Below are 23,438 nucleotides of genomic sequence, written 5' to 3' on the forward strand. Positions count from 1 at the left end.
AAACACACGCTGAATGCTAATGTGTATATGTTATCCTGTGGATGCGCTAGCAGTTAGCACGTGCGTTGATTTAGTGCACGCTAAATCCGCGCTAAAGAACTTTAACGAAATAACACTCAAATTTTTTGTTGGTTTTTGCAATTTTATAATTTCAATTATAATATGCCATGAAAAACATTTGCTCCATTTAGTGTGCCGAAGCTAACAAAAAGGTTTGACACACACTGAGTTACATAGTAGCACATTTAAAGCAATTATTTATTAATGCGATTATGTGAAAAGTCTTTGTACGACTGTTAGCTATACAGGAGCAGTGATATGGATAAATATCAGCGGAATTATTGTTTTAATGATGGTATTAGTCAACAATGTGGATAGCAGTAGCTTTTGATAGATATAAGATGTACTGTCCTTTAAATAATTTTGTATGTGGATTGTAAACTGCTTAGTTTGATAAGCGGTATATAAATTTTTTAAATTAAATAAATAAATATACAGGAGAGAATATTTTTTCACTCAACGTATAGTTAAGCTCTAGAACTCATTGCCAGAGCAAGTAGTAAAAGCAGTTGATGTAGCTGGGTATAAAAAATATTTGGGCAAATTCCTGGAAAAGTCCATAAACTGCTATTAAGGTAGGCCAGGGGCAAACCACTATTTGGGACCCTGCAAGGTTCTTGTAAGCTGGACTGGCTTCTGCCAGAAGCAGGATACTGTGCTAGATGGGCCCTTGGTGCGACTGAGTATGGCGATGCCTATGTTTTTAATTCCTTACATTCCACAAAGTTGTAAAAATGTGGCTATTTGTGAAAGATTTTAATGGTGCTCTTAAATCTATTATTGTTTTTTATGATGTTTAATTTTTTATTTCATTATTGGAATTGGCATGTATTGTTCTTGCTATTGTCCTACTTATTGTAAACTGCCTGGAGCCAACCAGTTGAGGCAGTCTATTAAATCAACTATGCTACAGTCTATACGAGTTCATGAGGTACTTGAAAACCCAACCTCTGATGACTCTAAAGTTGGATAGAAATGACATCTTGATTTGCTTTTGTCTACTTACTTTCCGAAAGATCAGGGGTACCCTGGTGCCCGGCACTTTTCTCTGATCCTGTTCCAACAAAATCTGCAGTGAAACCCCAAAGAGACCGGATTCTGCACAAAGCAAAAGACAATTAAGAATCACTCCCCATGTGTTTCACACCAGAAAAAGAGATGATGTATTTACCCTGGTAAACTCCTTTCCAGTAGATAAGGGAAACATTCTAGACCGGGGGTGTCAAAGTCCCTCCTCGAGGGCCACAATCCAGTCGGGTTTTCAGGATTTCTGCAATGAATATGCATGAGATCTATTTGCATGCACTGCTTTCATTGTATGCTAATAGATCTCATGCATATTCATTGCAGAAATCCTGAAAACCCGACTGGATTGTGGCCCTCGAGGAGGGACTTTGACACCCCTGTTCTAGACAAGTGGGTAGTATCCCAATGGCCACGTGCCCAATGCAGAAGAAATCCAATCCGGATTTTTTTCTCTGTGACTCTACTCTACTTCAGTGTGCTTTCTAGTTCCACCTACAGTTAGTACCCAAGCACAAAGAACCACCTTATAAACATGATGTAGACACCCCCATGGCAATGAAGACCATAAACAAGGGTTCTTCTCAAGAATAAACATGAAAACAACTGGAACCAGGTAACAAATGCATCAAATGAGGTCAGAAACAACACCTGCATAAAACTGACATATATACAGAGTTTTCCCAGCCCAAGGATTGACTAATCTCCAAGAATCTTGGAGAAGCATAAACGGACAGTAAGCAGGTGCAGGAAGGACAGGGCGGGAGTCTAGAACATCTCCCCTATCTACTGGAAAAGAGCTTACCAGGGTAAGTACATAATCTCTTTCTCCAGTGCAATAGGGGAGACATTCTAGACAAGTGGGATGTACCAAAGCAGACCCTAAATGCCAGGGTGGGCTAACTGCATCGACCCGGAAAACCAAGGAGCTGAAGGCAGAGTACCATCTCGCCGCCACAATCACTCTGTAATACTTGGAAAATGTGTGCAAAGAGGACCACGTTGCTAATATGCAGATTTCCTCGAGGGAGACCTTCAGCCAACAAAGAAGCCATTGTCCTAGAAGAATGCACCTTTACAGAGACGGGAGACTGAGTCCCAGCCAGAATAAAAGCTGATGAAAGGGTCTCATGGATCCATCTGCAAATGGTGGCCTTGGAAGCGGGAGCACCCTACTCAACATACTGAGTCAGCACAAACAGAAGGTCAGAGAGACAAAAGTTGTCAGTGACCTCCAGGTAGTAAAGAAGCACCCTACGCACATCAAGGTTCTTCAAAAGGCAATCTTGTGGCCTGGAACCAGTAGGCTGAAAAACAAGCAAACACAACTCCTGATTAACATGGAAGCCAAAATCAACTTCAGCAGGAAAGAAGGAACTGTGCGCATGGAAGACCAGACACCAAAAATCAGTAGCACAGTTCTCAAAAAGAAAGAGCTTGAAGTTTGGAGACATGGCTCACTGAAATAACAGCGACCAGAAAGACAACCTGGAAAATCAAGGCTAAGAGGGAAGCATCTCAAATAGGCTTAAAGGGAGCTGTGGTAAAGCTAGACAGCACCTGGATGAGGTCCCACAAAAGAACAGTGGTTTAATTGGCGGTTTAATGCAAAGAGTCCCTTGCAGAAATCTGGCAATGGCAGGGTGAGATGCCCAAGACTAAGGATGGTCCTGGACATGAAGGGATGCCACAGTGAGGCCTGTATCTAGACCAGTTGGAAGAAAGGTGAGAGCCACTGAAATCGAAGCGGATTATAGCTCTGTCCATTCCTGGTCACACCAATGCTGGAAAGTCTGCGTTGCTCCAGTGCAGGCAGGAGTCGACTGCATAGACTTGAGAAGAATGGCAAAAACTACCTCTGACTCTGAATAGCCTGTGTGCGCTAAAGCTATGCACACAAAAGCCATGCCATAAGAACAAAGTGACCCAGGTCCTATATAGGGACCGGATCCCAAGAAACAAGTCTGGAGGGGCATGGAACTAAAGGCTGCGACCTCTGCGAAGATGCAGATCCTATCATGGGCCAGGGAGGAAAGACATACAGGTGAATCCCCTGAGGCCACAGTGGCACAAGAGCCATTGAGCTCAGATCTTTGACTGAAGAACTGAGGCGTTGTCATGCCCTCTGCCATGGCTACGAGGATGAAGCGGGGTTGATCCCAGCACTGCACAATGACTTGGAATGGTGCTGAGAACAGCTCCCATTTGCCTGGATCCAACCCCTGTCTGCTGAGGGAGTCGACTGGTATATTGTTGACTCCCACCACATGTGCAGCAGGAAAATGACTGCAGAGAACATACCGTCCATAGAAAGAGAAGGCGAGCCTCCTAAGCCACAGAAGTACTCTTGGCGCCTCCCTGGCAAGAGACATAAGCTACTACCGTTGTGCTGTCGGAGAAGACTCCAGAAACTTCTGGAATCACACCAGAGCCAGTTGCATGGCTTCTAGCTCCAGCCTGTCGATTGACAATGTCCATTGAGAGAGATTCCAATCCCATTAGATGGGACAACTAGTACCTTGGGCTCCCTAGCCCCCAAATCTGGCATCGGTTATCACTACGACCCAGGAATCAATCCTCAGTGGTACGCCCCTGAAGAGCGACTGCGGGAGAAGCCAGAAAGCCATGCTGGCCCAAGTCTCCAGAGTCCAGGGAAGACTGGATTGTAATGCAGTCTTGTACAGAGCCCAATAAGAGATGAAGGCAAGCTGGAGAGGGCACCTTTGCACTCTCGCCCAAGGAACCACATCCAGCATGTGGAGCTAGAGAGCACACTGAAGTAGAGCAGAGTCACAGAGAAAAAAATCCAGATTTGATTCCTTCTGCATTGAGATACTACCCACTTGCCTAGAATGTCTCCCCTATTGCACTGGAAAAGTTTTCATAACTTTTTGTCCCATAGCCCTTGCTCTCGCATATTGCTCTCATACTAAAACACCACTTAACATATCAGACTGCTCAGGATTTAGGGGTTCTTAAACCAACCCATTTTGATTTTATGGGGTTGTAGGGAATAGGTCATTAGCTTTTGACCAAAATTAAAGGTGCTTGTTTTGACGCTCACCACATGATACTCCTTTGGCATGCAATAAAACAAGCTATTCAGTGGTACATATAATGCAGGACAACTATACCATTCTATGTTCTGAGGGACATGCTGACCCAGTCCTGCCTTCACCCCTGCTGCAAGCAGGAAGTAGGCCAGATTTCCTACAAAATAACTTGTCTGCATCAGAACCATCCAGAACACCACAGTAACATTCACTTTTCTATAAATCTATTAAAAGCTGTTTTAATAGTATTTAAACCAAGAAGAGGACTTCCTTATTGTATAATCATCCTACCTAGAATGACATGTGGCATAGAGCAAATTGGGTTTAAAATAGATGTTTCCAAAGGACTTTAGGAATATATGAAAAGGCCTAGCACAGGCTAACTTAAACGTGTCTATCTTCAATATTAGCTGTTCCAATATAGAACAAAATAAGCTACTATCTTTTTCTAAACAGTAGATTTACTTGCAGTAAGAGACAGGCGTATCATAATTGTGGGTGATCAGATCATAGGATCTCTTATAATTTCCATATTATTTCAGGTCCACATCCTGACTTCAAATTTTAATCACCTACGCCTGTCCCATCCTACCTGCCTCACCTATTTTGTGTAAAAAACAAACTACAGAACTACATCTGCAGGTGTGTGCTTCATGAGCTGTATCATCAAAATATATTGTATAGTTATGAAAAAATAAAAAAACTACTAATTACAAAAATAGCAAATATAAACCCTCAAATCATGTATGAAGAGGGAAAGCAACACTTATCTCAAATGGTATAACCCATGAATGAGCACTGGTTGAGAATGTGCACCTCCCAACGCCCTTCTGATAGGAGAAACAGGCGTTTCAATCTGTCCAAAGCAGATCTTCCTCAGGGGGTAATAACCAGCTTTGCCCCTCATAAAATTCTTATTTTAAAGCATTACCATTGTGGTCTAAAGGCAAGCGCAGCCATGCAATGTAGTTGCTTTGAAGAACTGCTGATGAAAGAAAATTATTTCTCATTACAAGAGTGCCCACCACAACTGTGCGATTTTGCTGTATTTAAGGCAGTCCATCATCTTGCCTCTTACCGGTTTTTGATAAACCGGTAAAGATAAAATGAACAATTAGTTTGTTCCTCTCTCATCTCCACATTTGTCAGAAGTCATTAATAAGCAGCTTAGCAGTAAACTTGGGAAAAATAAGGTCTATCAGCAAAAGGTCATTTGAAATTAATTAACAACTTTTTAAAAAGCCTTCACAAAATCAGCCAAGGGTGGTGGACCAAAAGCATATCACGTTATGACGACAATTCACCAAAAGACTTAACTACTTGTACATATAAACAAATATTAAAACAGAGATTAACAGAGAAGTTAAACAAACAGAACAAATATCATATTTAATAAGAACATAAAACAAAGGGACCTGTTTATTACACATGCAAATTTTCTAACAGGGACTGCTCTTTTCCAGTTAACTTATGGTAGCTATGAGAGGTATTCAATAATTTATCTACCTTAGTATGAAAGAAAGTAGCAAGCATGTTGAAACAAGTCTATGCATGCTGTGACATGTCTCAAGGTTACTCATGGAAAGTCGCAGCTCAGTGCGAGTCTAAAATTCCAAGAGATAGGATGTCAACAGAGTCCTTAGGCGAATCAAGTAAGAAACTGCTTGATTTGGAGAACCATCAGTGATACCATTTCTCACGAAAGAAGAGGAAAAGCCTAAGGAGATCCATGAAGGTATGACTAGTTTATGGTGAGTCTGCCCAATTATCCTACAAAGTAAAATTTTGGAGCAAGCAGTTTAAGTGGGGTGAGAGTCCACTGAAGATGACCCTCACACTGGCTGGCTTGTGGAAGCAACTTCCACAGAAATGTGCAAGAAAATTGAGGATTTAATTTTGTCAGACAGATGAATTAAGGTTTTTTGAACAGCTGAAGAAATGGGCACCTCAGCAGGTACTGTACAATTTAAAAGTTGGGCATGTCCAAAGTTAGTGCAAGATGGGTTCCAAGAATGCTGATGCCATGTCAGAAGACCACAAGGCTCCAGTGCTGTCAGGAGAACTTGGAGATGCTCCATGAAGACCAAGTGAATTTTTTTCATCGTTTGGTGACTGAAGATGAGACTTGGGTCTATTACAGAGAGCCTGAGTCTAAAATGGAGTCAATGTAGTCAAAGCACAAAGTCATCCCCCACCCCAAAAAAGTTCAAGACAGAAAAATCTGTAGACAAAGTCATGGCAACTGTCTTCTGGGATGAAGGACTTTTGCTTCTGGAGTTCATGCAACAGAAGAAAACCATAACTAGGGAGTTATGCCAATACAATGATCACTTTGCGGGAGTCAATCAAGAAGAAAAGATTAGGAAAACTCACAGCAGGCAAGCTGCTTCTTCATGACAATGTGCCAGTGCACATGTCACAACAATCACAGGCTGCCATCCGAGAATGTGGGTTTCAGCAGCTGAACCATCCACTCTACAGTCCTGACCTGGATCTCTCAAATTATTTCCTGTTCTGAGTTCTGAAGAAATCTCTCCATGGACAGCAGTTTTCAAGTGATGAAGATGTCAAGAAAGCTGTGATGTTCTGGTTTGAAGGTCAAATAGAAGGATTCTTTTCAAAGGGGTTAAATCCATTGCAGGAAAATAAAACAAAACTTTTTTGAAAACTCCGCAAGCAACAAGAACTTCAATGTGCTCATCGCAGCCCTGTCGGCGTCCCTGTGACATCACTTCTTATGCGTGGCACCTGGAAGTGACGCAGTTATGAGGAGCATGTTGAAGTTGTTGCTCGTGGAGGTGAACTAGAAGTATGGGGGAAGGGAAGGGGGCACGCATGTGGGAAGGGAGGAGTGAGAAGAGGTGGGGGGACAGAGAGGAGGAGGAGTGCTGGCACCGCCACCCCCCTTACTATGCCACTATGCACATACTTTATAAAATATACACCTAGAGCAGTGGCTCTCAAATTTTCTCAAGCTGGAGCACACTAAAGGTAGTGGCCACGGCTTGAGGCACCCAGACGTGCGCATACGTCGCTGTGATGACATCACGCATATGCGGGACATCGTCATGTCAACGTCCGCGCATGTGCAGAGGCCCTCCAGATGGGCCCTGAGACACCAGTAGGGGTGCCAGCAGGGAAGAGAGACGGAGAGAAGGAGAGGCACTGGCGCCAGCTGATTTCCTACAGCAGTGTTTCTCAACTACTTCAAGCTAAGTACCCCCTAAGTCTAACAAATTTCAACTGAGTACCCCAACAACAGACCTCTCTAGGCCCACCCAAGCTCTGCCCAAGATCCCATCCCCTTTACTAATTGTAATGCAATTTTTTCCATTCATTTTTCATATGCACACACTATACACAGCAGATATAAATTCTCAAAACTGAAATATTTCCGTCACTACAGTACTCCCCTTATATTCGTGGGGGTTCTGTTCCAGGAACCCCCGCGAATCTTAAAAAAACGTGAATATGATTTTTCATGGGGGAGACTGGAAAGGGCAGCATGAGAGGCAGGAAAGAGCAACCAGAACACCAGCAAGTGAAGGAAATCACTCGCGCTATGCTCTAACTGCCTCTTCCTGTACTAAAGCTGGACTTTATCAATCAGGAGCTGCGTGTCAAAGCAGCTCCTGATTGGTAAGGCCCGACTTTAGTACAGGAAGAGGCGGTCGGAGCATACTGCGAGTGATTTCCTTCACTCACCGGCGCTCCGGCTGCCCTCTCATGCCTCTCCAGCTGTCCTCTCCTGGTCGGCGGTTCGCAGTTGGAAAATACCGCGAATGACCGGGACCGCAAACTGCCAACCGCAAATTCGCGGGGGAGCACTGTATATTGAAAATAAAACCATTCTACCTACCGCAAGCTGCTGTAATTAGCTTTAAAGGTGAGACCAAGAGACCAGGGGGGAAGCTGAAGGGCGCTAGTGAGAAGGGGGAGCATGCAGGTCTTCAGTAAATCGGGCAGCGCTGGCGCCGTACCACGTAGGGAAGTCAGCTGGCAGGCGCCTCTCTTCCTCCTGAGTGTGCCGCGGCACACTTGGAATCTCAGGAGGCACACTAGTGTGCCTCGGCACACAGTTTGAGATACACTGACCTAGAGTGTAAATGCAAGTATACGCTTCCTGAAAGCTAATTTTTGAAGGAAAAGCATGCATGTACTTTCCCCTTAAAGAATACATCATATGCATACCTGTCACACACCTTGGGTGGGGTTGTTCTTACAATCACCCTCTCTATGTACACCAGCGTATCGTAAACTGCGCATCGCAGCACATTAGTGTGCCTCCCGAGATTTCAGGTGTGCCGCGAGACGCTAGGGAAGAGGAGAGGTGCTGGCAATCAGCCGGCACCGGCACCTCTCCTTCTCTCCGCATGTCTTCTCTTCTGGCACTCCCCCCACCCCACCACCACCACCACTGGCGGCGCATGCATGGACATGATGACACCATGCATGCACATGACATCATCGTGTGGATATCTGCACACTTCCGGATGCCTCGAGTCGGGACCACTACGTTTAGTGTGCCGTGGCTTGACAAAGTTTGGAGACACCGACGTACACAGTCTTAAAAAATGCTAGCCTAGCTGCTAACAGGGGGCTGCTCTTTTGTACAACAAAGGCACAGGAAATGTGCACAATGGTACACATTCCGGCATCTTTCATTTGTATAAGGAGGGACCAGGAATCAATACAATCAATCATCCCATGCAAGTTTCAACACTTTTTCTTTCATTGTTTATACTGAGCCGGTTAAACATGCACTGAACTTTGGCACCTACAGTGGACTTGGGAGCATGTGATCCAGTGCTTAGCTGTTAATTACTGTAATAACTTGAATTTAGCTCACGCCTTTTCACTGATAGTTTCAGGCAATTACATTCAGGTACACTAGGTATTTCCCTGTCCCTGGTGGTCTTACAATCAACACCCCACCCCCTTTTACTAAGTTGCAGTACAGGTTTCTACCATGGGTTGGAGTAGTGGCGTAGTAAACGGGGAGGGTGGTCTGCCCTGGGCACTATGTTGATGGGAGTGCCGGCACCCCTCCTCCTTTCTGCCCCCCGCCATGCGCATGCCCCCCTTCCCTTCCCCCACACCTCTAGTTGTCCACTGCTGCGAGCAGCAACTTCAATGTGCCCCTTATGACTGCATCGTCTCTCCCACTGACGTCATTTCCGGGTGCCGTGCATAGGAAGTGACATCAGAGGGAGAGCCAATGGGGTTGTGAGGAGCACATTAAAGTTCTTGTTGCTCATGGCTGTGAACAACTAGAGCAGGGATGTCAAAATCAATCACATCAAGGGGCCGAAATCCAAAACACAGGCTAAGTCGCGGGCCAGACCCCGTCCAATCTTCACCCCAGATCCCACCCCCATAATAATACTAATTATAACACTATTTTTCCATTCATTTTTCATATATAAACTCACAATATAATCTTATTAACACATAATAGTAATGGTTAACCACAAAATTAAACTACACAAAACACACTGTATGCTTCTCAACATTCATTCCTACCAGAACACAGATAACCCCTATGCAAAAATGGGACCAAAAACTAAAAGTACTAATATATTTTAAAAAAACACCCTAAGATTCAAGATTCTGCATGCAGTACAACCCCCAGAGAAAAAGAAACAAATGCATTTCTTCCTGAGCAGTGCAAAAAATATACGGCAGATTAAAATGCTCAAATTTGACACAATTCAAACACTAACTTGAAAATACCATTGTTGTCTCCCTCCCTCCATGCTGTGCCTCCCTCTGGTGAGTGTCTAACCTTCTAGCCGGCTCCAACCTGTCCGTTTTATGCAGCCTGCGGTCCGATGCCCCCTGGTGTCATCTTGTGGCCGGCTCCCTCCTCCTCACAGCTGTAGTGTGCATGGGGTCGCATGCAGCTGCTCCTCTTGCGACCTGCACCTGAACCGGAAGCCTTCTTTCTGATGTCACGTCAGAGGGAATGCTTCTGGATGAGGTGTAGGATGTGCCATGAGCCGCTGCACGCGGCTCCGTGCACACTACCGCTGTGAGGAGGAGGGAGCCAGCCACAAGATAAAACTGGGGGTACTGGACTGCGGGCCGCATAAAATGACCAGGTGGGCCGGATTTGGACCACGGGCCTTAAGTTTGACACCTGTGAACTAGAGGTGTAGGGGAAGGGAATATGCACGCAGCATGGGTGATTGGGGAAGGAGCGGGGGGGGGGAAGATGAGGGCAGGGAAGGGGAGCCACTACCCCGGGTGCTTTTCACCCTCGTTATGGGACTGGGTTGGAGCGCTAACTGCTCTGACACTCGTAGAATTCCTATGCCTGTCAGAGCATAGAAACCTCTACCGCGGCTTAGTAAAAGAGGGCCTAGGTTTGTGCTTGAGGTAATGGAGGGTTAAGGGACTTGTCCAAGATTACAAGGAGCGACAGTAGTAGGATTTAAACTATGAATTCCTCAGTTGTTAGTCTGTTGCGCTAACCCAGAGGTAGGCAATTCCGGTCCTCGAGAGCCGGAACCAGGTCAGGTTTTCAGGATATCCACAATAAATATGCATGAGATAGATTTGCATCTCAAGGAGGCAGTGCATGCAAATCTATCTCATACATATTCATTGTGGATATCCTGAAAACCTGACCTGGCTCCGGCTCTCGAGGACCGGAATTGCCTACCCCTGCTCTAACCAAACTTATGCCAAAAACCAGCAACACGTACAAGAGAAAGTTAAAGAAAGCTGCCTAGCAGTAAAAAAGGAGATCAATTTGTAGCTGTGTCATGTTCAAAATTTGTATTCAATTGGAAGAATGTGTGCTCTGGATATGCACAGGCAAAATATCATTTGCTCATGTCGGGAAACTTCCCTCAGTTTTCACTAATTTTTTCCCAGTTTATTTCACACGTTTGCATTAATTTTTTGAATTTGCATTATAACTTTTTAGTATGCTTTATTGTTCATGTTTACTAAGCCCGCTATACTGTTTTCCTGTGCATTTACATTTACATTTACATTTGTGATTTCTATTCCGCCTGTGCCTTGCGGTTCTAAGCGGATTATAGTTAAAAGAGATCAGGACATTACCGAGAGAATTACATTACAACGATTTAAGTAAATTACAAGTATAAGATATCTGGATTTATCGATAGAATAACTTGACAGGGTTCAAGTAGTTACAAGGTTCAGTGGGGAAAACAATATAGGCAACTGAAGAAAGATACCTAACTTTGAAGGAATCAGTTAAGTGGATACCTAAGGGAGATGCTTATTTAGGAGTTTGGATATTTTTGGTAAATGAGGTTCAAGGGGATGACTAGTGTGTTATTTGCTGGGGAGAGTACATGTGCAATTGGGGAGGGGAATATTAAGTAAGGACATGTTTTTTGAAAAGAAATGTTTTGATTTCTTTCTGAAACACTTTGATGTCTGTTGTTTTGATCATCAGTTTGGTGATGGTGGGGTCAATTTTCGCTGCCTGTGTTGCTAGAAGGCTGTAGTAAAGTTTCTTACGTCGGGTACCATTATGAGGGGGGAAGGTGAAAAGATTCTGAGTTCTTCTTGATCTGGGTAGTCGGTAATTGGGGGCCATACCATGGGTTACTTTGAAAAGTAAGCAGCAGAGTTTGAATTGAGTTCTTGCTTTTATCGGAAGCCAGTGAGAGTCTACATAGGCGGGTGTGACGTGGTCGAATTTGCTGAGCGAGTAGATGAGTCTGATAGCTGTGTTCTGAACGGTCTGTAGTTGTTTTATCATAGTATTTGGGCAAGGTAGGTAGAGGCTGTTGCAGTAATCTAAGGAGCTGAGTATGAGGGATTGTACAATGATCTTGAAGTGTTCTTTGGAAAAGAATTTTCTTATTTTTCTTAGGTTTCGCATGGTGAAGAATGCTTTTTTTATGGTTTTGTGTATTTGTATTTGCATTGTGCAGCCTCTGTCTAGATGTGTTCCCAGAATCAATGCTGTGTGGTAAATTTAAGGTACCTTAACAAATTAAGGGTTGGAGGCTTTAAAAACAACCATTAAAATCCTGTGGGTCGCTGTGGTGCTGGTAAATTGTCCAATTTGAAAACTGTGAATGATGTTTAAACAATTTTGGGGAAGCCCGAACAGCTAAGCAGCAGGAAAAGCCTCAAAGCAGCCTCCTGCCACTCAGTTGTTCAGTGCAGGAAGAGTAGTTTTTAATTTTTTTTTAATAGACTTAGAAGTTGTTTGTGCGTTGCACACAAACTCTTGTGTCCATTGGGAAAAAAAAAGGCTTGTTGGGACCCTCCTGATAGCCCCCTTCCCCAAAACAATAATTGGCAGGAGGAAGCCCATTCCCTTCTGCCTCGGCCACCCAGACCCTGCCCCCATGAAGATCGGCAGGAGGGATGTCCACTCCCTTCTGCCTCGGCCACTCAGATCACACCCCACAACCCCCTGACCCACGCCCCCTGTACCTTATTCAGACAATGAGCAAAAGGGATACCCACTCCTTCCTGTAAGCAGACCTGCCTTATCAAAATTGCGGGCTTTCCTCTTCCTGGTGCATCCTGGGATGCACTGGGAGGGGTCTAAAATTCTGATTGTTCAGTCGCCTAATCAGAATCTTGGGCTCCTCCCGGTGCATCCCAGGATGCACTGGGAAGGGGGTCTAAGGCCATGATTGGCCAATGTGCCTAAGTCTCCTCTTACGGGAGAGGCCTTAGGCAACTGAACCAATCAGACTCTTAGGCCCCTGCCAGTGCATCCCAGGATGCACTAGAAAGAGGAAGACCCACCATTTTGAAGAGGCCAGCCTGCCAGTAGAAAGGAGTGGGTATCCCTCTTGTTTGTAGGTACGGGGGGGGGGGGATGTTCTGGGTGGCTGAGGCAGGAAAGAGTGGGCATCCCTCCTGCCTTGCTGATTTTTAAGTTTGTGAGGAGGGGGATCCGTCGTCAGGAGGGGGGGACAGGGGTTGTGCCGGCACAACTTTAAAAAAAAAATGTTTAATGATATCAGATATTTTGCATGTGTAATGCATGCACAATGTCTGTGCCCATTTTAAATGTTTGTACCCATTTTAAAAAATAGGTGTTTTTAACAATACCGGCACCTCTAAATCTGTCAGAGATTTGAGAGCGTTAAGAACCAGCACTTCATTTTGGACTTCATTTGGGCATCAATCGGCATGCTCATTTTAATATTGCTGAGCTCATTGTTATCCATTTACATACAATTATCGGAGACTGCTACAAATCACAGAAAAGACAGCAATTAGCTATTTCGGGCATTGATAGCTGAAACACTGACGTTAAATTAAGCATGATGAGTTTAGAGCATTTGGGCTTAATATAACACTCTTAGGCAGGCTGCAATTGCAGTCAAACTTTGTTTTGCTTTGGTGAGCTAGAGAATGCAGCACCCTGATGCATAGGTGTCGGAACAGGGGAGGGGGGGGCACATAGGCCCTGGCCTCCCCCAGAATTGGAGGTGGCTCTGTGTATTACATACTTTCCTTTCTTCCCTCCCTAGCAGGACCATGCCACACAACCTCTTTCTTCTGCTCCCAAATCCCCCACACCTACCTCCTCCTCAGTATTTATTTTAAATCTTTGGGCAGCATCAATGAGATCAGCATGCTGCCATTGGCCTGCCCCGGAAGTCTTCATTCAGCAGTGAGTTCCTGTTTCCGCATAGGCGGGCTACTGCTGAATGAAGGGTTCTGGAGCAGGCCGACGGCAGCACGCTGATCTCATTGACGCTGCCCGAAGATTTAAAATAACAAACACCAGGGAGGAGGTAGGTGTGGGGGAGTCAGGGGACTAAGAGAGAGGTGATGTGGCACGGTCCCACTAGGGGGGAAGGAAAGAGTATGTGATACACGCCACGGGGCTAGGGGTAGGGAGTTGGGAAGGCAGGGAGGACAGATGCTCAGGGGCTCAGGTGGGTTGAGAAAGACAGATACTGCACGCACTGGGAGAGGGTTGGGGTGGGAAGGCAGGGAAGGACAGGTGTTACAGGTACTGAGAGGGGTTTGGGAAGGACAAATGCACAAGCTGTGGGGTGAGGAATAGGAAAGGAGGAAAAGAGAGATGCTGCATAGGTGGGGTAGCGGGAAGGGAAAGAAAGAAATGCTGCCAGTGGGGGAGGGAAAAAGAATGGAGAATTGTTGGAGATGGGTGTGTGGAGTGAGAGGGAAAGAGAGACAATGTACATAGGGAAAGGAAGAAAGGGATAATTGTTGGACATGATAGTGGTGGAGAGGAGGGAGGGAGGGGAGAAATGTTACACTGGGAGGGAGGAGAGATGTCAGATTCCGGAGAAGGGTGATGGATGGAGGGAAGCGAGAGATGTCAGACCACAGGAATGGGAAGGAGAGAGAGATGCCAGACTGCAGAAAGGAGATGAGAGAAGGAGAGAGATGTTAGACCTCGGGAAGAGGGAGGGAAGGAGTGAGAGATGCCAGACCATGGGGGAGGAGAGAGATTCCAGGCTATGGGAAAGAGAGGAGAAAGATGCCAGACTATATGAGGGGGAAGGGGGAAGACAAAGATGTCTGACCATGGGAGGGGGATGAGATGGTGTATAGGGATGGAGGGGAAGGGGAGTCAGAGGGAGGAGATGATGAACAGCAATGGGTGCGGCAGGGAAGAGATAAGAAGAAATGCTTCTTATGGATAGATGGGAATAGGCGAAAAGAAAGAGGGAGGAGATGGTATATATGGATAGATGGGAAGAGAAGGCATGGAAAAGTGGATAGATTTTGAGAACAAAGCAGAAAAATGGAAGAAAGTTGAATGTTAAAAGTTAATGCTAAAGATTGATGTAGCAAAGACGACAGTGGGAACGGACAATGAGCACTCCACATGAGCCAGTAGTATCAAGAAATGTCTTATTTATTTAAATCTGGGACATACAGTAACATGGACATATTTTGCACTGATCAGAAAGAAATGTATTTGTTTCTATTTCTCTTGGGTTGTACTGCAAGCAGAGTCTTGCATCTTAGGGTTTCGTTTGTACAGTTTATACCGTGTTTCTCCAAAAATAAGACAGTGTCTTATATTAATTTGGGGTCCAAAAAATGCACTAGAGTTTATTTTTTGAGTTGTCTTATTTTTTTCATGTACAACAATCATCTTGCCCTTCCCCTCCTCCACCCCAATTCTTCCTCCTTCCTTTCTCCCCCCCCCATGTGCAGCATTTCCTCCCCTCTCACCCATCCCCTTGTGCAGCATCTTTCTATCCCTCCCTCCCATCCCCCTGTGCAGAACCCCACACACCCTCCACTGTGAGACTGACATGCCTCCGCTGCGAGGTCTCCAAAAACAGCAGCAGCGGTGGCAGCGCTCTGAATGGGTTGCTTTGCGGCCTCCCCTTAGGGGTCTTCCTTCTGCTTTGTCACTGACAGTGACGGCCCTGGCGGGGAAGACCGTGAAGCAGCCCATTCAGAGCGCTGCTGCCGCTGCTGTTTTTGGAGGTCTCGGAGTGGAGGTATGTCAGGTCTTACTGGGGTGGGGTAGGGGGGTCGCTGAACTGAAGAGTCTGATTTTATTAAACGAATGGGGCAGCACTAATGTCAGGGATGGAGTCGGGGAGTGTCGGGGACATTTGGGAGGGGCTTTGGGGGTCGATCTTAACTAGGGCTTATTTTTGGGATGGGTCTTATATTAGGAGCACCTTTAAAACTCATGCTAGGGCTTATTTTCGGGATAGGCAAGGTGTTCTGGTAGGAATGAATGTTGAGAAACATACAGTGTGCTTTGTGTAGTTTAATTTTGTGCTTAACCATTATGTGTTGCTAATAAGATTATATTGTGTGTATATATGAAAAATAAATGGGAAAATATGGTATTAAAATTAGTACTATTATGGGGGCGGGGTCTGGCTTGGAAACTGGGCGGGATATGGGGCAGAGCTTTCTATCCCCCCCCAACAAAAAAGCATTCTGCTGCCTATGTATGGATTGGGAAAGGGAAAGGGGAAGGTGATGGGACTTGATATACTGCCTTTCTGTGGTTACAATCAAAGCGATTCACATATTATAAACAGATACTTATTTTGTACCCAGGGAAATGGATTTTTAAGTGACTTGCCCAGAGTCCCAAGGAGCTATTGTGGGAATTGAACACAGTTCCCCAGGTACTCAAGCTACTGCAATAACCACTCCTCCACACCAATAGGCTACACCTCCAGAAATGAGGACAAGAGGCTGTAGCCATGTGAAGATTCCGTCAGCATCACCATCAGCATTTCATCAACTCTTGTGTGTATGGTAGTGGTGGTGGGGAAGTCCCAAGCATTTAAAGAAGGAAATAACCTCATTTCCTAGTCTGCATTAATGTCTTGGGGAAAGTTATCCATGTGGGCCATCATTAAGATGCTACTTTACCACAGGTCCCGTTTTATGCAATGAGACTAATCAGTGTTATACAGTAACTAAATAAACGTAACTAATTACTGTATTTAAGTACAATTTTGTTACTTTTACTTGTAAAGAAGTATAGGATAACATTGGTGAAATTATTACTTCAGTAAAAGTAACCAATTTTCACTACTTTTACCTAATTACATGAATCATTTCATCTTTTTTTTTTAATCTTTATGGATTTTCCAAACCAACAGTGCAATAAACAATTAGATGTACATATAGTGAACAATAAAAAGCACCTTTATCTTTCATAAAAACATGAACAATCACTTTTACCATTCCCACCCACCCAATTGCCTGAACAAGAAAAAAATAAATATTTATACAAAGATTCCTTCAATATTCATCCCCAATTTAACATCTATGAAAATACCCAGCCCACCCACCCACCCCTTGGGTGTGTAAGTTATAACCGAAAGTATATTAATAAATCAGTCAACTATTATTAATAAAGTTAGTCAATGGACCCCATGTTAATTGAAATATCTTAGCAATTCCCCATTGTTCATTTATCATTTTTTTCCATCCTGTAACAAAGGCATAATGAGTGCCACCAAAACCTAAAATTCAAACGATCAAAGTTTTTCCAATTTTTTGTGACCATTTGGATGGCTATCCCAGTCATAATTCCTAATAGTCTATTTTTATATTTATCAATTGGTGGCTTAAGGGATAATAATGATCCACAGATTACAGTTTCATAAGATAACGGAATCACCGTCTCTAAAATCAAGTTAATATGTCCCCAAATAATTTCCAGAAGTTGAGTATCAAAGGACAATAGAACAGAAGATGATCCAGCATCCCTATATCAAGATGACAGTGTCAGCATCTATTAGATTTTGAACTATCTAATTTCTGCAAATGAACAGGGGTCCAGAAACTTCTATGTAACAAAAAAAACATGTTTGTCTCGTAGATGCTGACGCCGAAAATCTCATCCTTCAAGTCCAAATTCATGGCCATTGAGTCGCAAAAATATGCTGCTTTATCTCAATGCTCCAAATGTCTCTAAGACTAGTTTTTTGTTTTTTATTCAAGAATTCAGATATTAATTTATACCACTGGGCGGCCTGATGCCCTAGGAAATCTGTCTGGAAGCATAGGACCTACAAGCTATACTGATTTTTAAAATTACGTCAATCAATATCTGAATGGCTTGCTTCAACTGCAACCACTTATAAATTTGAGACTTTGAAATACCAAAAGATTGTTGCAGTCATGAAAAATCAAGCCTTTTCCCATTTGAAATAACATCATCTAGTGTACATATGCCTGTCTGCATCCAATGCTTCCAGGCGATCTTAGACTCGCCATTTTGAATCTTGGAGTTTAGCCATAAGGATTGACACATGGATTTCTCTACTGGAATTTCTGTTAAATTGTTAATAAATTTCAAGGTTTTTCATTTCATCTTAAATTTTGCTGTTCAGTGAGTATAGCCTATAAAAACAGTGGAGTTGCCTGTGTATGTTGAACTGGCTACTGGTCTCCAGCTAAACAGAACAGTGCTGCATTGGATCACTTTGAAGTAGAGATGAAGCTGAAGCTGGTACTAATTCTTGACAACAGACATATGTTTCTAGCACAGCAGACTGCTGGTCATCTGAAGGAAATTTTTACATTGGAGTGACCATCTACACTAGGATTGATAGTCTAGTAAGCTTGTCTGGCCCCAAACACTGAAGAGTTCCCACCCATTTGACGCTCTTGTATCAATTCTCGAAGATATTCAAACAGAGTTTGCCATCAAATGAAAAATTGTTAGAACAATAGACAATGATTCCAACTTTGTGAAAGCCTTCTCTGTAATTGGCCAGCATGATAATAATGAAGATGAAGATGCAAGTGATGAATTAGACCGCATGATGATAATGACAATTTATTTATTTATTCAGTTTTTTTGCCTGTCCTCCCAAAGGAACCAAGAACGGGTTACAAAGTACATTCATAATAATCCAGACAGAGCAGAGATGACATAGTTTACATAAATTACAATATAGACATGACAATAAAACATATGCACTAAGTAGCATCTGGTGAGATTAGGTGGCGTAGGTGCGTTGACTGGGTGGCATTTCAGGGTGAATGACTTTAAGGCGCAGGGTTAGTAAAGAGGATGATGATGATAAAGTATTTTTCCCTATATGGAAGTCAAGTATTTCAGATTCCCTTGATCAATATCTGCAGACCCAGTCAAAAGACATCATTAATATTGCAGCCTGGCCTAATTTGAAGGAATTTTTTTTTTAACTCAGACTGAGCAATCCACTTTCTGTCAATGCAATTGTTGAACATCTTTTTAGCTGTGCTGGTTAAATAATAACTCACAAGCACACTTGTACGAGTGACAGTCATTTTCAAAATTTAATTTTACTAAAAGCAACGTGGATTGAACTGTAGAGCAATATAATTGTTGGGACAAAAACATTAACAATAGTTGCATTCAGTGTAGTTACGACTCTTACTTTCTACTCAAAGAGTATTATAAGCAATAACTTTTTTACTTTTACTTAAGTAAATTTTTTAATGTACCGTATTTGTTTCTATATAAGACGCACTTTTTCTTCTCCCCAAAAGTGGGTGGAAATAAGGGTGCGTCTTATGGAGAGAATACCCCCCCAACCTTAATTCCTCCGGCGGTCCAGCGCTGTAGGGCAGGAGCTTTCAGCCTCCTGCCCTTCCCTCCGGCAGACTCTCAAGTGGCAGCATCAGAGCCAGTGCAGTGCAGAAGGCAGGCGCAAGCTTTTTGCTTCCTGCCTTGTCCCGTGCCGCTAAGTGAATGGCTGCCGTCAGTTCTCGCTCCCACATCTTTCCTCCATACATTAATGCATAACAATAATCTATAAAAATCCATGTTTTAATTTTAAAATACTGGCTAATAGATGAAACCCAAAATGTCCTCTAAAGCCAATGAAGTCTGACTTTGTTAATTCAATAAAAAAATGTACTTTAGGAGATAAAGATATCCATGCTTGTTGCACTTTTCTGGGTCTTGCTGCATCTTGTCAGGTATAACCGATGTTTCAGCCATCGTGCTGTAGATTTCTTCAGTGTATGCTGTGAGGTCTGCAGTTTGGCTTTATATACAGTGGGTCCTCAAACCTGATTGGTTGGGGCTTGAGGTGAATGAGGCAGGAAAGACCATTGGCCACCAATTTGAATTTTGGTGGAAAAATCAGCTGGTCTTTTTTCCCCACAGAATGGAATATTATCTAGTGAGTTTAAAGATGTTCTCCCTGTGAAGCTCGGTTATATGATCTCTTAGGCTTCCACAGCTGGAATCATGCTTGCAGTTTTCTGGGTCTCACTACATCTGATCAGGAGTGGGTCTTATACATTGCATGCAAGATATGGTGCTATTTTTCAGTTTCTACCTTATCTCTTTTCTAAAATATGTTCCACTATACAAGTACTAATGATTACCCATTCATCAAAATGTATCTAGCAAGGAGACAGGAAAGAGCATTATTTTGCATTTGAAATACCTTTGACTTTGGTTTTCAAGGCCTTTTGGTGCTTCAGCTCTGCCCCAAGCACATCATACAAAGCAGCCAGTTCAATCAGTGCCAAATAACAGACCTTCTTCATGTCTTGAGGAGCCAGATCACCAATTTTTGTGGTACCTGTTTTGTCCTTCGGCACTCTGTAGTTCTAAGACAAGTGAAACAACAATTTAAAACCAAGAAACAGAAAATAAAATCTTATTCATCAGACATCTTTATAAGCTAGGCCTCCTTTTGCTACAGTGTAAATTCAATACAAATTTTGGGCGACGGGCAAGGTATGGGTAGGGCCAGGGCAGGGTCATGTGTCCTTTTTCTTGTCTTCACAAATATGGTAACCTTACCCATGAAGCCTCGTTTACATACTTGTTTACATAGGGCTTTTTTTCTTTTTGCATTAATGAGCTATATGTCTTGATTTTGCATCATATCAGCACCTTAAAGACAAAATTTTAACTTTGCACACAGTTGCCTACTTGCAAAAGTTAATAACTGCTAAGTCACTTTGCAAGAGTGCACTTTACACAACATCCCTGTGTTTTGGCATTTCTGCACACCAGGGGGGCTTATAATAATAATTTTAAAAAAGTCCAAAAAGTGGCCTAAATCAGTACTTGGACGATCAAAAAGACAGATCATCCAAGTACCGATAATCAAAGTTGGTTTTAGATGTATCTAAACCAGCTTAGGCCTTTCCCCTGCCTTTGAACGCCTAGAGGAGAAAGGGCAGGAGGTGGGGGGGGGGGAGGTGGGCTGACCTAGACTTAGTCATACAGCAAGTATAACCAAAAATTTAACAAGGTTGCCCAGTCGGAACTTATACATTGACTTAGACCAAGTCAAAACAAGTATAAGTTCTGAAAAGGGGCCGCTGAGCAGCTCAGCTCAGATCAGATCAGCTCAGCATCAGCTCAGCAGCCCCAGCAACCTGCCCCATTCCATGTGCCTACAGGAGGGGCCTAAGGCAACTGGGCCAATTCCAGTTGGCCCAGGCGCCTAAGGCCCCTCTTATGAGCGGGGCCTTAGGCGCATGGGCCAATCAAGCCCTAGGCCCACCATTCCGAGGATGGGGGGCCTGCCAGACGGACTTGGGACATGTCCAGCCAGCGGGAAGGAAAGCCTGGGATCCCTCCTGCCCATATTTGAGGAAGGGTGCGCTATGGGCAGGAAGGCCTGGGATCCCTCTTGCCCATATTCGAGGGGTGGGTGGGGGTGTCAGGGGGATGCCTTGGGTAGGAGGGCCTGGGATCCCTCCTGCCTATATTTGAAGGGGGGGTGGGGTGTTCGGGGATGCCATCTTTGGCAGGATTGGAATCCCTCCTGCCGGTTCAGGGTTTTGTCAGGGGGGGTTTGTGATCACTGAAGTGGGGGGTGGGCCAGTTACAGGATTGTTTTTTGACAGACGCTGATTGCAGAATCCTGCTTTTAGGCGAAGGACTGGCCCCTCCTTCACCTAAAAGGTCTGTTTTTGGGCGTTTAGGACTTGGGCGATTTTTCAGTTGGGAATGTGGTGTAGGGATAGATGTAATGCCAGTCTGGGACAGTAGATTGTTGAACGTGTAGGCAGGCCATTCTAAAAAAGAACCTCAATTTGGACGTTTTTTTGAGAATGGACATTTCCTTTTTGCCAACTTCATCATCTACTGACTTAGGCCAAAAGGGAACTTAGATTTTTTTTTTATTTTGCCCTTCGTATTTTGCACAAATTTTCAACCAAAGTTCACATCTAGAAAATCATTCTGCAATTCAGTACATAGGGCCCATAGTATTAGCATAATTTTTGAAAGGTTCGCTCTCATTTTGTATGCTGGAGAAGCTCGCTTTCTATTATCCCGCTTGTGCAGAAATATAAATATTTGCTATCACCAAATAAGTGAATTAGAAGGGACCCCCACTTTGCATGGAAATTATATTTAGTGCCTAAAGAGAAGTGGTAGGCTAAGATAAGTTGAAAAACAAAGGGATGGCAGACCACTACCTTGCGTGCTTGTTTGGCTTTTAATTCACAAATGATTTGACTTGGTGCAGCACAGGATATGTGGACTCCTGAGGAAAGTATATGTTACTAAATTAATGAACCATGTTGGGTCCCTAATATATCCATTCTATCTGGATTTTGCTACCTCATTCTTTTTAATAAAAAGCCGATCTAGCCCCATCCTCACCATCTAGCTATCGTCCTATAGCAAATATTCCTCTCCTGACCAAAATGCTAGAGACTATCATATCTACTCAGCTATCATCTTACTTAGAGAGATTCTCCATTCTCTTACCTTGCAAATATGGCTTCAGACACAATTTCAGCACCGAATCCCTACTGGCCTAATTAATTTCAAAGGTTCAACAGCTACAATCTTGTAATAAGTTTGCTGTCCTATTACAATTCTACCTATCTGCGGCCTTTGATGTTGTCCACCACAATATTCTAATTTACCAACTTTCTGAGATAGGCATTCATTCCACAGTCTTAGTCTGGTTCTTGAAATTCTTACAATCCCCCTCTTACACTGGTTTTTTGTTTTTTAATATATATTTATTGAATTTTTTCAATATAATCAAGCATAACTTGTACAGAAAGGAAATTCAGCAAAAGAATTAATAATTAAACATATACTTCAATCAAACATCTAATATAAGCTAAATCTCTACTCAAGTCCACAATTAAGATCCAAGGTGGATGATGGGCAAGTAATACAAAGAAAATTTAAATTAAGTAAATTATTACTAGTAGACTGGAAATACACCTTTCCTTAATCTAAGCACTCATGTTCCATCTTTCTCCAAACATGAAGTTGATAGAAAGGTTGTCAGTTGAGATGGCTCAAAGAAGACAAATTTATGTGAACGATAGTTAATTACACATTTACATGGATGTCGCAAATAAAATGTAGCCCCTAGAGCCATAACACCAGGTTTCCTTAGCAAAAATTCACGTCTCCTCTGCTGGGTCTCCTTGGCCAAATCTGGAAACATCTGTATTTTACAACCTAAAAATTCTTTTTGTTTATTCTTAAAGAAAAGTCTCAGCAGCCAGTTTTTATCTGGCGCGAGCGCTACTGTTATAAGTAAAGTTGCTGGTTCAGCCAATTCTTTATCCGATGTTTCCAGAATATTAGATAAATTCATAGAGTTCTGTCCCATATTCTGTTGTTGTTGTTGCTGTTGCAATTTCTTATTTGGAAGGTAATAAACTTTTGTAAATGGTGGTAATGTTTCTTCAGAAAGCTCCAATATTTCAATCATATAACGCTTAAGCATTTCTCTAGGGGCTATCATAGGCACCTTAGGAAAATTAATCAGCCTAAGATTGTTATTCCGGGAAAAATTTTCCATTACCTCCATTTTCCTTCTTAAATCAGTATTATCTTTAATTAGTGTCTCAATAGTTTGTTTAGAAACCTTTATATCTTGATAT

The 23,438-nt window shown here is 43.3% G+C and overlaps 1 protein-coding gene across 2 annotated transcripts in view; it reads right to left on the bottom strand.

The window, feature by feature from the left end:
* Window positions 1-23,438, bottom strand: part of ARHGAP18 (Rho GTPase activating protein 18) — a 208,637-nt gene that overhangs the window by 56,455 nt on the left and 128,744 nt on the right. For both annotated transcript variants that reach the window (XM_033938735.1, XM_033938734.1), the window contains 2 exons: window positions 20,006-20,171; window positions 1,067-1,158 (listed from right to left, as the gene is read on the bottom strand). In XM_033938735.1, the coding sequence (XP_033794626.1) occupies window positions 1,067-1,158; window positions 20,006-20,171 (258 nt within the window). The remainder of the gene's footprint in view (window positions 1-1,066; window positions 1,159-20,005; window positions 20,172-23,438) is intronic.

Source organism: Geotrypetes seraphini, chromosome 3, assembly GCF_902459505.1.
Source record: "Geotrypetes seraphini chromosome 3, aGeoSer1.1, whole genome shotgun sequence".
Lineage (NCBI taxonomy): Eukaryota > Metazoa > Chordata > Amphibia > Gymnophiona > Dermophiidae > Geotrypetes > Geotrypetes seraphini.